Source organism: Geotrypetes seraphini, chromosome 3, assembly GCF_902459505.1.
Source record: "Geotrypetes seraphini chromosome 3, aGeoSer1.1, whole genome shotgun sequence".
Classification (NCBI taxonomy): domain Eukaryota; kingdom Metazoa; phylum Chordata; class Amphibia; order Gymnophiona; family Dermophiidae; genus Geotrypetes; species Geotrypetes seraphini.
In genome coordinates this window covers 176,462,718-176,476,374 of record NC_047086.1, presented here as the reverse complement: position 1 = coordinate 176,476,374, position 13,657 = coordinate 176,462,718, and the positions used below count along the sequence as shown (strand labels likewise).

Genomic DNA, 13,657 nt, shown 5'->3' with positions numbered 1-13,657 from the left:
CATGCTTAACTTTAGGCATGACCACTTATGCCATATGTAATGTAATGTAATGTAATTTATTTCTTATATACCGCTACATCCGTTAGGTTCTAAGCGGTTACAGAAAATAAAGTAAATAGTCGCACCTAAATGTAGCAGTTGCATGCATAAATGTGAGTATTCTATATAGCGCATGCTAAAATAGTGGGAGCACCTCCTGATCCACCCATGTCCCTCCCACAGGAATATTCCCTTTGCAGTTATGCACAGGAATACTTGGCTGCCCAGTTATAGAGTAGTGCCTATGGACCATTTGGGTCTTTCTATCTACCGTCATTTTCCTGGCAAGTCCTACCCATAAACTAACAAACACTTCCCTGAAATTGAACGGCCTAGACCAGGGGTCTCAAAGTCCCTCCTTGAGGGCCGCAATCCAGTCGGGTTTTCAGGATTTCCCCAATGAATATGCATGAGATCTATGTGCATGCATTGCTTTCAATGCATATTCATTGAGGAAATCCTGAAAACCCGACTGGATTGCGGCCCTCAAGGAGGGACTTTGAGATCCCTGGCCTAGACTATCCTATCAACCCCACCATAAAAATCCTTGGAGTCATCCTAGACAGATGCTTGACCTTCGAAGATCATACCAGTGCCCAGGTCAAAAAATGTTTCTGCTCCCTCTGGAAACTTCGCACCATTAAACGCCACTTCGATCAACTCTCCTTCCGTCTACTGGTCCAATCACTAATCTTAGCATACTGGACTATTGTAACATCATATACCTGGAAGCCTATAAAAACACAATCAAACGTTTAAGAATAATTCAAAATGCTGCCGTCCACCTCATCTTCGGCCTCAAAAAATATGACCACGTTAGCCCCTATTACACTAAACTCCACTGGCTGCCGGTGGAGGCAAGAATCATCTTTAAATTTGCTTGCATCTGCTTGAAAACCTTAGCAGGCTCTTCACCAATCTATCTATCTGAGCACCTTGAAATTGCAGGCCCCTCTCATACACGAAACACCTACCTGTTTTCCTTTCCTTCCCTGAAGGGCTGCCTCTACAAGAAATTCCTTGACAGATCCCTAGCATTCCAAGTGGGCAAATGGAACAAATACCTCACAACCCTCATCTCCAATTCCCCACCCCCCCTATCAAATGTTCAGGAAGTCAATCAAAACCAACCTTTTTGACAAATTCCTCTAACTTCTCCCCCCCCCTCTTCCCTGCCTCCTCCTCTAACCTCGACTTACCTCCAGATTCAACACTGTTATAAGTAACACTGCTGTTTGTACCTTACAGCAAATATAACAACTCTGCAAATGTAACCTAGCTGTAAAATAACTTCACCGTAAATGTATCGTCAAAAATGTAAACGTAGCATCGCCAAAAATGTAACTTCACTGTAAATGTACAGTCTCTTCATCTGTTAACCGCATAGAACTTCCATGGTAATGCGGTATACAAGAATAAAGTTGTTATTAATATTATTATTATGTTACTGTGTTAATCTGTTTTGTATTTACTATATTTAATATATCGCTTGTACATGAGTATTAAGCGGTTTACAAAACTAAATACATCAGGCATTGTGGACTTCACTCTCTATTCCAAATGAGCTCACAATCTAAAGTGCCTAAGAGAAAAAGAACATCATTCAATAGAAAGAACATGAGCAAGAAGAAGGAGCTCCAGAGAGATGTAGAGAACCAGGGAAAGGGAAGCAGAGTGGTTACATAGTAGAGAATAAATATAAATTACTACCATGTTTCTCCGAAAATAAGACTTAGCATGATTTTCGGGGTAGGTCTTAATATAAGCCCTAGTCGCCGACAGCAGCAGCGCTTCCACCTTGCCCGCCTTCTGCTGCGGGTCCCCCCCCCCCCCCCCCCGCTGACCCATCTCTCCCTCCCATCTGAACCACGAGACAGGAATACCTTATAACAGCATTAGCAGCAATCTACACAGGCTGCTTCACGATCGGGCAGGAGGGAGCCCAAGCCCTCCTGCCTGGCGGCACCCCCACTCAACTACGATTGGGCAGGAGGGAGCCCAAGCCCTTCTGCCCAGGCGAACCCCCTATCCCCCACTCCCACTAAGATATGGGCAGGAGGGATCCCAGGCCTATCTGCCCTCGACGCACCCCCCTCCCACAATCGCCCCCGATCGCCCCCCCCGCTGACCCGCGAGACACCCCCCCCCGGCCAACCCCCCATCCCCCTCCCCGTACCTGTAAACGATGTCCGGACGGACAGGTGCCAAGCCCATCCATCCGGCAGGCCAGCCATCCCACGAATGGCTGGCCTTAGGACCTGATTGGCCCAGGCGCCTCAAACCCTGCCCACAGGTGGGGCCTGGGCCAACCGCCTTAGGCCCCTCCTGTGAATGCCGTGCCGCAATGCTCACCCTGAAGTGCCGCGGTTCGGAGGGGGGTGGGCGATCACCATCGCAGCAGGAGAGATGAGCCATCTCTCCTGCAGCGATAGTTACGGTAGGCAGGTTGCTGGGGCCGCTGAGCTGCAATCAGCTCAGCGGCCCCTTTTTCAGCACTTATACCTGTTTTGACTTGGTCTAAGTCAAAATGTATAAGTGCCAATTAGACAACCTGCCTAAACTTTTGGTTATACCTGCTGTACGCCTATATTTAGGTAGGCCCACCTCCTGCCCTTTCCCCTCCTCTAAAAATGCCTCTTTTCGCTCTATGCGAGGCAGGGAAGAGGCCTAAGCTGGTTTTAGATACGTCTAAACCAGCTTTGATTATGGGTACTTGGACGATCAGGCTTTTTGATCGTCCAAGTACCAATTTAGGCCACTTTTTAGACGTTTGTTGTTTTTTTTTTTATTATGAGCCTCATATTGTTTAAATAAGATAGATGCTTTTAGTCCTCATTGCATCTATGATTTGAATGTAGGTAACATTTTAATTGTAAAATATCCTTGATTTTAAATTTTTTTACATTTCTTATGTTAAAATTTCAATAAAAATATTTTTTTTTTTTTTTTTTTTTTTTTTATTTATCATTTTATATATAAATACATATACATTACTTGTATAAGAAAATAAAGAGAGAACTTCCACAAGTTTTAAAGGAAAAATATATCTGGATAATGTCCATTTTCATAATTGAACCAAAAATTCACTCTTAATTAGTCCACATTCTGGAGGAGAAAAATTCACATTTGTGAGAGATATTTATAATAAGATATTATCAGTAAACCATATTTGTAGAGTACATCTTCCTACTTTACTTTGGGAGTAATCCTACATTCCCTTCAGAGATATTTGAAGTTGTTATTCCCTTTCCTTCAAGAAAAAATTGTAATTGTGAGGGCTCAAAGAATATATATGAATGTTGATCCAAAAGGATCTTACATTTACAAGGATATCTCAATTGGTATTTGGCCCCCAATTGTATTACAAACTGTTTCAGTTCAAGGAACCTCTTCCGTCTGGTCTGAGTTGTTTTTGAGACGTCTGGAAACATACTGATCTTACTATCCAGAAAGGTCACTTCTTTCAGCCTGAAAAACAGTCTAAGAAGTGCCTCTTTGTCTTGTTGAAAGACAAACGCCACCACAAGAGTAGAACGACAGATTACTTCATCCACTGAAGTTTCAAGAACTTCTGTTAAGTTCAATGGATTAGGAAATTCAGGAGAAACTTCTGTACCTGAAGTTTTCTGTTTTGATACAGGCAAGTAATATATCCTATGTAAAGGAGGTAGTCCGACATCAGGATATTTGAATATTTCTTTTAAGAACTTGTAAAACATTTCCTTAGGAGGTGTTGTTAACACCTTAGGAAAATTAAGGATTCTTAAATTCAACATTTTCATATAATTTTCAAAGTTTTCCATTTTCCTAGTAAACAGTAATCTGTCCTGCAAAATAACAGACTGAGAAGCTTGTAAACTTTGAAATTTCTGATCCAAATTTTTAACCTTTTCTTCCTGATCCTTCAACTCCTCCTGTAATTTGTCCAATCTCCTTTCTTGAAGAGTCACCTGAGGTAGGGTTCCTGCACATAGTTTATACAAAGAGTCTAACGCCGTCCAAATAGACTCTAAAGTTATCTCAGCAGGTCTTACCAAAGGAAGGACTGTAGAGACCTGTCCTTCACTCGCTGAAATCTTAGCCACCTCCTCTGATGTAGTTATTCCTGCCGAGAGCACTTGAGGATTAGGCAAGCCCTCCAGCTCCATCGGCGACGCCATCCGTCCCTGTGGAACTGCCACTATTCCCCAGTCTCGCGGCTGCAGAGGAGATGGAGGTCCCGCATTCTCATAGAACATAGAAAATGACGGCAGAAAAGGGCCACGGCCCATCTAGTCTGCCCACACCAATGACCCACCCTCTAACTACGCCCATGAAGTGATCCCACATGCCAATCCCATCTTTTCTTAAAGTCTGGCACGCTGCTGGCCTCAATTACCTGTTGTGGAAGATTATTCCAGCGATCAACCACCCTTTCGGTGAAGAAATATTTTCTGGTGTCGCCATAGAATTTCCCTCCCCTGATTTTCAACGGATGCCCTCTGGTTACCGTGGGTCCTTTAAGAAAAAAGAGATCTTCTTCTGCTTTGATACGGCCCGTGACATATTTGAACGTCTCAATCATGTCTCCTCTCTCTCTGCATTCCTCAAGTGAGTATAGCTGTAACTTGACCAGCCGTTCCTCATAGGGAAGGTCCTTGAGTCCTGCGACCATCCTGGTGGCCATACGCTGAACCGACTCAACTCTCAGCACATCCTTTTGGTAATGTGGTCTCCAGAATTGTACACAGTATTCTAGATGGGGTTTTACCATGGATCTGTACAGCGGCATTATCACCTCAGGCTTACGGCTGACGAAACTTCTACGGATACAGCCCATGATTTGTCTGGCCCTGGATGAAGCTTTCTCCACTTGATTGGCAGACTTCTTGTCTTCGCTAATGATCACCCCCAAGTCGCGTTCTGCCACTGTCCTTGCTAGGATCTCACCATTCAAGGTGTAGGTCCTGCATGAATTTTTCCCACCAAAATGCATGACCTTGCATTTTTTGGTATTGAAACTTAGTTGCCAAGTCTCTGACCAATGTTCCAGCAGGAGTAGGTCCTGCGTCATTCTGTCGGGCACTGTGATTTTGTTTGTTGTGCTTCCGCCTACTATGTTGCATAGTTTGGCGTCATCGGCGAATAATGTAATTTTTCCTCGAAGCCCCTCAGCCAAGTCTCTTACGAAGATGTTAAAGAGGATTGGGCCCAAGACTGAGCCGTGTGGTACTCCGCTGATCACCTCTGTCGTATCGGAGGGGGTACCATTCATCACCACCCTCTGAAGTCTTCCTGTAAGCCAGTCCCTAACCCATGCAGTTAATGTTTCACCCAATCCCATCGAACCCATCTTGCTCAATAACCTGCGGTGCGGGACGCTATCAAACGCTTTGCTGAAGTCTAGATACACGACGTCCAGGGACTCCCCTATATCCAGCTTTTTTGTTACCCAGTCAAAGAAGCCAATCAGATTCAATTGGCAGGACCTTCCCTTCGTAAAACCATGTTGATGGGGATCTCGTAGATTCTCCTCGTTCAGGATCGTATCTAATTGGCATTTGATTAGTGTTTCCATAATTTTACTCACTATTGATGTGAGACTTACAGGTCTATAATTTGCAGCCTCTGTCCTGCTTCCCTGTTTGTGGAGTGGAATGATGTCAGCCGTTTTCCAGTCCAATGGGACCTTTGCTGTACTTAGGGAAAGATTGAAGAGCGCGGATAATGGTTCCGCCAGAATGTCACTCAACTCCCTGAGCACCCTGGGGTGTAGTTTGTCTGGTCCCATAGCTTTGTTCACCTTCAGTCTCGATAACTCTGAATAGACACTGCTGGGCGTAAACTCTAAATTTCAAAACGGGTCTTCCGAGGGTTCCCTTGTCTGCAGCTGTGGACCGGATCCTGGCGCCTCGCAAGTGAAGACAGAGCAGAAGTATTCATTTAATAGTCGCTGCCTGGCTGGCCCGGAAGTTCCTCCCCGACGTTAGAATTGATATCGGGTGGCGTGAATTGGTTGGCCCCGCGCTGGGGAGATAACCAGGGAGAGTTAAGACCTCGGCACTGGCCTGTTCCCCGATTGCGGCAGCGGCAGCTTGTTCCCCGATTGTGGCTGTGGCGGCCTGTTCCCTGATTGTGGCTGTGGCGGCCTGTTCCCCGATTGTGGCAGCGGCAGCTTGTTCCCCAATTGCGGCGGTGGCAGCCTGTTACCTGATTGCGGCGGTGGCGGCCTGTTCCCCCAATGGTGGTGGCTTGGGGGAGGGCAGGGAGAAGTAAAGAAAGAAACGGGGGACAGAGAGACAGAAAGAAAGAAGAGAAACGGGACACAGACAGAAAGGGGCATGGAGAGAGGAAGGGCGGGCATGGAGAAAAAAAGAAAGGGGGCACAGAGAGAGAGAGAGAGAAAGACAGACATATAGAAAAAATGGGGGCATGGATAGAGAGAGAAAGAAAGAAGGGGGCAGGGTGAAAGAAATAAAAAGTTGGACGAGGGAAGGAGACAGATGCCAGACCAGGGGAAAGGAAGGAAGGAGGGAGGGAGAGAAAGGAAAGAAAGAGATGTTAGGCCATGGAAATAGGGACAGAAGAAGAAAGAGATAGAAGGGAAGGTAAGACATGGAAACATAGATTTTGAAAAGAAAGCAGAAAAATTGAATATTAAGTTAATGCCAAAGATGGATGCAAGGCAGAAAGTGAAGATGGAGAGAAAACCAGTCAAAGGACAAGAAGACCCTGGAAACATAGTTAAATGCACAGAAAAATAAAGTCACCAGACAACAAAGATAGGGAAAATGATTTTATTTTCAATATAGTGATTTGAATGTGTCAGTTTTGAGCAAGGAAAGATATTAAACTTTAAATGTGAGGGCCGCAGAAAAAATAGTTAATGACAATTTTGCATAAGGTAAAACTCTTTATAGTTTATAAATCTTTCCTTTAACTGTTAAAGGAAAGATTTATAAACTATAAAGAGTTTTACCTCATGTAAAGTTGTCATTTCTTTAATAAGACATTAACTATTTTTTCTGCGGCCCTCCAAGTACCTACAAATCCAAAATGTGGCCCCACTAAGGGTTTGAGTTTGAGACTAGAGAATGACACGGTGGCGGTTTACCCGCGGCCACCGCATTTTAGCCGCGGGTCACCCGCCGAAAACGGGGAATAAAACTAGCAGTTGCTGCGGCGACGGAGACAAGGCCATTCACCACCCGCGGAGCGGTGAATGGTCTTGTCCCCGCAGTGAGGCATGAAGGATAGCGCGGTCCCCGCAGCTCACACCCGCCTGCCCAATCGATTCTAGTGTTTAGCCAGCTCTCTCCCTTCTCCTCACCTTAGTTTGTAGATTTTCTTTTTCGGCGACCCGCACACTATCAGAGAGCCGCGCACCCGCTGCAGCTCAGTTTCAATCTTCTGCTCTGACGCAACCGGAAACAGGAAGTTGCAGCAGAGCAGAAGATTGAACACTGAGCAGCCGCGCGTGCGCAGCTCTTTGGGAAAGCGTGCAGGTCGCCGAAAAAGAAAACCTATAAACTAAGGTGAGGAGAAGGGAGAGAGCTGGCTAAACACTAGGATCGATTGGGCAGGCAGGTAGTGGCTGCGGGGACCGTGCGATCGCTAGTGTTCCCGGCTCAAATTGGAAGGAGGGAGTGAAAGGGAAAAGGATTCTGGGCCAAGGGGATGAAGTCGGAAAGAAAAACCCACAGCAGGAAAGAAAGGGAAGGACTGGCAGGTGAGCCAGATGCTAGAAGCAGGGGGGGGGGGAAGAAAGAGGGAAAAAAGCTAGATGGGGTTGAAAAGAAGAGACACACTGGTATGGAAGAGGAAGATAGAGGAAATCTGGACACAGGAAGGTAACAGAAAGAGGGGAAATTATGTGCATGGGGCATAGGGACAGAGACATAAAGGGGACATGCCATGGGGATGGTATATGGACACAGGGGGGGCAATGACAGATACATAGGGGAGATATTAGAAATGGAGAAAATAGGAGCACAGAAGCGAGATGGTTTGTGGGGATGGGACAGGGACCGAGCTTGCACAAATTACATTGTAACGTGCCATGAAAATAAGAGGAAGGAAGGTAGATAGGCCACGCGAGAGGAGCTGAAGGGTAGTAGAAAGGAACAGATGGTAAAGGAGGGAGGGAAGGGTGGTGGTGGAAAGGAATAGAACAGACATTGAAGGAGGGTGGAGAGGAACAGACCCCCAAGGGAAATGTGGAAGACAGAGTGGGAAGAAGACAGATGCCAGACTATGCGGGAGCGGAGGGAAGAAGATGGGTGCTAGACCAATTGGGGGGGGGGGTTAAGGGAGAGGCACAGTAACAGCAAATGGAAGACGCAGAGAGAAGACACACAGTGGATGGAAGGAATTCAATGAGAAGATGTGGAAAGCAGAAACCAGACAACAAAGGTAGAAAAAAAAATTATATTTATTTATTTATTTTTTGCTTTAGGATAAAATAGTATATTAGTTGTGTTGATAAAAATTTATAAACAAAGCCCTGCCAGCTGAACATCTCTTTCTCTAGTTCAGCAGCAGGAACTTTGATTTATAAGAAAGGAATAAGCTAAATATTACAGTACTAAGGCTTATATGGATGCAGCGGGGACGGTGATGGGGCGGTGAATGGGATGGCAGTGGCGGTGACGGGGCGGTGAAAGGGATGGCGGTGACGGTGACGGGGCGGTGAAGGGAACGGCGGTGATGGGGCGGTGCAGAGGATGGTGGGCCGGTGACGGGGCGGTGACGGGGACGGATTTTTTCCCCGTGTCATTCTCTATTTGAGACCACTCTGCTAGACAGTGGGAGCAGAGAAAAGGGGTGTGTGTTACTGGACAGGGGGGAGAAAAAAGTAAGGAAAAAGGGCTGTTAGCACCCTTTAATGTAACGGGCTAAAAAACTAGTTACTGTATAATGTCTCTGGTCAGTTAGTGAGGCTGAAAGTTGCAGCGTATGTTAGCGTTAGTGCTATCCGTTTTGGAAATTTTTTTTGAAGTAACAATAAAAGCTGTATTAAAGCTTATGACACAGTGCAAAAGAAGATTTACCAGTTACATAGAAATCCATGCTTATAGTTCTCTCTTAAGCCAGAAATAACAGAGAGAGAGAGACTCTGTGTGTGTCGGCTGCATCTATGGCTGTCCTCTACAATGAGTTTTTCTCTCAAGCTTGGCTTATTATTCTGTCATATATATTCACTGAGTTTGGTTAGCTGCTTTGTCATGAAGGCCAAAACAGAGCAGGGTTTCTTTTCTCGGCAGCTGTAAAGCAAACATGACTGCAGCTGTCCTTACATCCCCATTATAAATACACGTTTGTGCTGGAGCCAGTGCTTGAACCTAGTTTCTGGTTTTAGTGCTGAGAATTATTAGGGATTAGAAATGGTTTCTGGCATTAGATATCACACAGTTCTCCAGATGGCTGTTTCTTGCGATTTAGCTATGCAGTTTTTACTTTGTTTTACTCTAAACCACAGTGTATACCTTGCAACTTGTTAGTCCAAAAAAAAAAAAATGCTGTGCCTTCAAGGAGAATTTTTTTTTCTTCTCTCTACAAATCCTGAATTCTGCAGAGTGCAAGCTGCAGGGAGGTGCACCGAGTCTTGTACAGACTGCTGAGAGAATCATGACTGATTCTATCGTCAAACTTTTCTCTTTATCACAGGCACATTATGCTTTTGAAAGAGCAGTATGGCAAGCAGGTGATCGTGAATATGCTGAGGAGTAAAGGAGGAGAAGAAGTCCTTAGCCGAGCCTTTCAGGTAAAGTCCATACTCTGAGGCAGGCAGCCTGAAAACCTAATGTCTGGACATTTTCTATCTCTGGGCCATTTATTATTGCATTTATTTGGACTGGTCTGGGTGGGAAAATGTTAGAATATGTAATGCACATTTTTCCAGGCCATTGGCTGAGTCCCTGGAATTTGGTCCAAAACATGTGGATCAGGCCTAGCAGTTCCATTACGAAAAGTCCATGTAAACATTAAGCATAGCTCAAATCACAGTGCACAGATTAGTTTTGGAGCCTTTTTTCACTTTATTTTTGAAGCTTACAAAAACAAGTTGACACAAATATAAATGTATTCAGTTTAAAAGAACAAATGGTATCAATCGCAGTCCCTTCTCCCCATCCCCTGGACTGGAGGAATGGGCTAAGCTGCCTGTACCCCTGTGCCTGCTGATACTCAAATGATTTTAAGAAGCAACTGAAAACTCTCTTATGGGTTTTCTAATATTTTATTGCTGTCTGAATATTGAAGATTATTTTTGTTGGTGCTATGTTTATTTATTTAAAACATTTCTTACCCACTTACACCTAAGCAGCTAACAAAGTACAATCATAATATTAAGACATACATACAATAACGTAAATCTCCATAAAAATTGTTTTCATTCACTGTAATACCTCCACATACAATAATGTCAGCATCTCCATAAAGTATTAATATTCATTCATCTAAACGCCTCTGTATTTGTAGTCTGTTTTTATGATTTATGTTTTGTAATCTGCCTGAGACTATTCAGAAGTTTTATTCAAGTTTCTTTAAAATATTTGATATGATCACAATATCCAAATCCACTGCAATTTACAAAGATTAAAAATAGAAAAAATAAAAAATCGAACAAACATAAATAAATAGAATAATGTAGCAGAAAAGAGCCCATCAGTTTGTTTTCCTGGTGGCCTTCCAATTTGAATGATCTCATACCAATTATTTCAATGGAGTCTGGCTGTTTCTCTCACCCCTTGTTATAAAAGGTGCCAAAACCTCATGAAACTTGTCCAAATAGCCCCATCAGATAGCAGCTAACTTACTAAGAAAGTAATGCTCCAAAGTCTTTGCTGAAGAGTCTTGAAATAGGCAGGACTTCTTCTCCAGTCCTTGGCAAGCTTATAACGCACTGTGCACTGTGCAGCATAAGTTGTATCAAAAATGCCTTGTATCTCATGGGTAGTAGATGCATACGAGTAGTATTGAGCAGGAAATCAGAATATTTTTGCCAGAAATTTGATGCCACTGGACATTCCCACCAGATACGCAGTGGTATGCCTTTATACCTATATTGTTTCCAACAGACCTAGAAGTGTCCCTAAGATGTTTTGCATATCTCTTTGATGTCAGATACTAACTACAGTACAGTCTCCATTATCTGACCTTCACTAATCTAACCAGCATATCTGACAGACCTCCCGGTGCAACATTGCGTCGCCATTAAGAGGGAAGCGGCTTCTTTTCCTGCTTTCTGGCTTCACATGCTGCAAGGAAGCCATGTTTTCAAGCGGAAACCATGCTTTTCCAGTATGTGCAGTAATTTTTGGATCAGGGACCCCACTTTTGCAATAAGGGAAACATTTTTGAACTGAGACCATGCTTCTCTGCAAGGGAACCATAATTTTTGGACCTGGAACCCTGCTTTTGCAGTTAGAGGACCGTATTTGATCTGAAATGCTGCTTCTAACAATGTTTGTTTAAGCATCAGGTGAAGGTAATGGAAGTGCTAAAGAAAGTGAACATTAAAGATGTTTTGAGCTGAGACCTTTCTTTTTTACTGCTCAGTTCTGTATAGTATTTCTGTTCACATTACCTGCTGTCAAAGACAACGTGAATGAAGCTGAACATGCAGTGGATAAATATGGTTCCCACGCTCAGTTCTATGTTTTTGTTCATATTGTCTCTGTACATTGCTGTCTTGTATTGTGAAATGTACTGCTCTGTATTTGTGCTCAAATTGCCTTATAAGAAGCCTAATCACACCATATATACTTTTTATTGCTGATTAATGTTAATAAACAATATTTTAAATGCAGAATCCCTATAGTTATATATAAAATATATTTCAGTGCATTTTTAAGGGATTACCATTGCTTTTCATATTATTTGACTATTCACTTATACAACAATGGGTCAGTTCCATTTATGTTGAATAACGATTTGAAGCCCTTCTTAACAGTGTTGGCTGAGATTTGAAATCCTACTTATATTGCAATATCTCTCTCCATTCCTTGGGCCCTAGCATTTTGCCCAAGATCCTTCTCCCACAGGCTAACATCTGTGGAGGGTTTGGTTTAGAATCCCATGAAGAACACTTTTAATTGGCATTAGCAATGCTTTTTTTTTCTTCAAGCTAGGCCTTTTTTCCCTCGAACAGAGGAGATTGAAAGGGGACATGATTGAAACATTCAAGGTACTGAAGGGAATACACTTAGTAGACAAGGACAGGTTGTTCACCCTCTCCAAGGTAGGGAGAACGAGAGGGCACTCTCTAAAATTGAAAGGGGATAAATTCCGTACGAACATAAGGAAGTTCTTCTTCACCCAGAGAGTGGTAGAAAACTGGAACGCTCTTCTGGAGTCTGTCATAGGGGAAAACACCCTCCAGGGATTCAAGACAAAGTTAGACAAGTTCCTGCTGAACCAGAACGTACACAGGTAGGGCACTGGTCTTTGACCAGAGGGCCGCTGTGTGAGCGGACTGCTGGGTACGATGGACCACTGGTCTGACCCAGCAGCGGCAATTCTTATGTTCTTGTGAGTGAAGCCTCCCATTCTTTAGCTGTGTCATCTAAGGGAAAGATCTGGTTCTGGTTCTATGGATTTCATAAGGGAAAGCAAGTTATAGGGAGGGTAAAATGGCATTCTGAAGTGGGTTCTCTAACTTTTGTCAGGGCTCTTGAATAGATGTCCATGGGAAACCAAGTGGTAGAATCTTCTGGAAACTGAATTGTATGGAAAGCAAATTTGGCTATTACTGTTGGTGGTACTAACACCGCCAGCTGTAACAGTACAAAAGAGGAAAATGGAATTTCCTTTGCATGACTAAAGTAATGGCCAAGCGGTTAAAGAACAGGAGTAAGAACTCAACAAGTGTAGCACTCTGAATGTTCAAGATGGTATATCTTGCGCTGAACCCCTCCTGCCGATCTCACGGCCAGAAGCTCATACGGGCTGGCACGCAGAAGTGAGCTTTTCGAGCTCCCACCCAGCCCTGTGCCGCTCCCTGAATGGCTATTGCGAGAACTGGAGGCAGACTTTCAGGGAGCAGCACAGGGCCGGGCAGGAGGTCGAAAAGCTTGCTCCTGCGTGCCGGCCCGGATGAGCTGCTGGCCACGAGGGGTTCAGCGTGAGATACACCGCTGGACCACCAGGGAAAATGTACGCAACGGAGAGAAGGAGGAGGAGGTGGGGGGTAATTGTTAGTATCAGCCAGGATGGGAGACTGGAGGGATCCCTCCTGTCCCAGCCTAACGGCAGACCTGCAGCAAGTCCAGGAGGGTGTCAGATGGTCAGTGGGTGATGACTCAAATATAGGATTGACCTACAGGATGAGACCCCGATTTTTGGACCATTTTTTTGGCCCAAAATCTCATCCTATATTTGAGTATGTACAGTAACTTTATGCACTCAAGTGAAAACATAAACTGACAAGTTACCCACTTGTAAAGTTATGCATTTGGCATCCTGCTGAGAATTGTTCTCCATTTTCTGTGTACATCTTTGAAGCTTATTGCAGGCATTGTGATCACAGGTTACCTCTATCTTACCCCCAATTAGTGCTGGAGTGCACGCATGGCTCTTGAGATCATGCAATACCCTGACCTGTCTTGCCTTTTGTTGCATATTGCTTTTTGTCTGAGGG

The 13,657-nt window shown here is 44.2% G+C and overlaps 1 protein-coding gene across 2 annotated transcripts in view; it reads left to right on the top strand.

Annotated features, from left to right (window-relative positions):
• The window catches only part of SYNJ2 (synaptojanin 2), a 201,616-nt gene that overhangs the window by 111,325 nt on the left and 76,634 nt on the right, over positions 1 to 13,657 (top strand). For both annotated transcript variants that reach the window (XM_033937185.1, XM_033937184.1), the window contains exon 7: positions 9,685 to 9,781. In XM_033937185.1, coding sequence (XP_033793076.1) covers positions 9,685 to 9,781 — 97 coding nt within the window. The remainder of the gene's footprint in view (positions 1 to 9,684; positions 9,782 to 13,657) is intronic.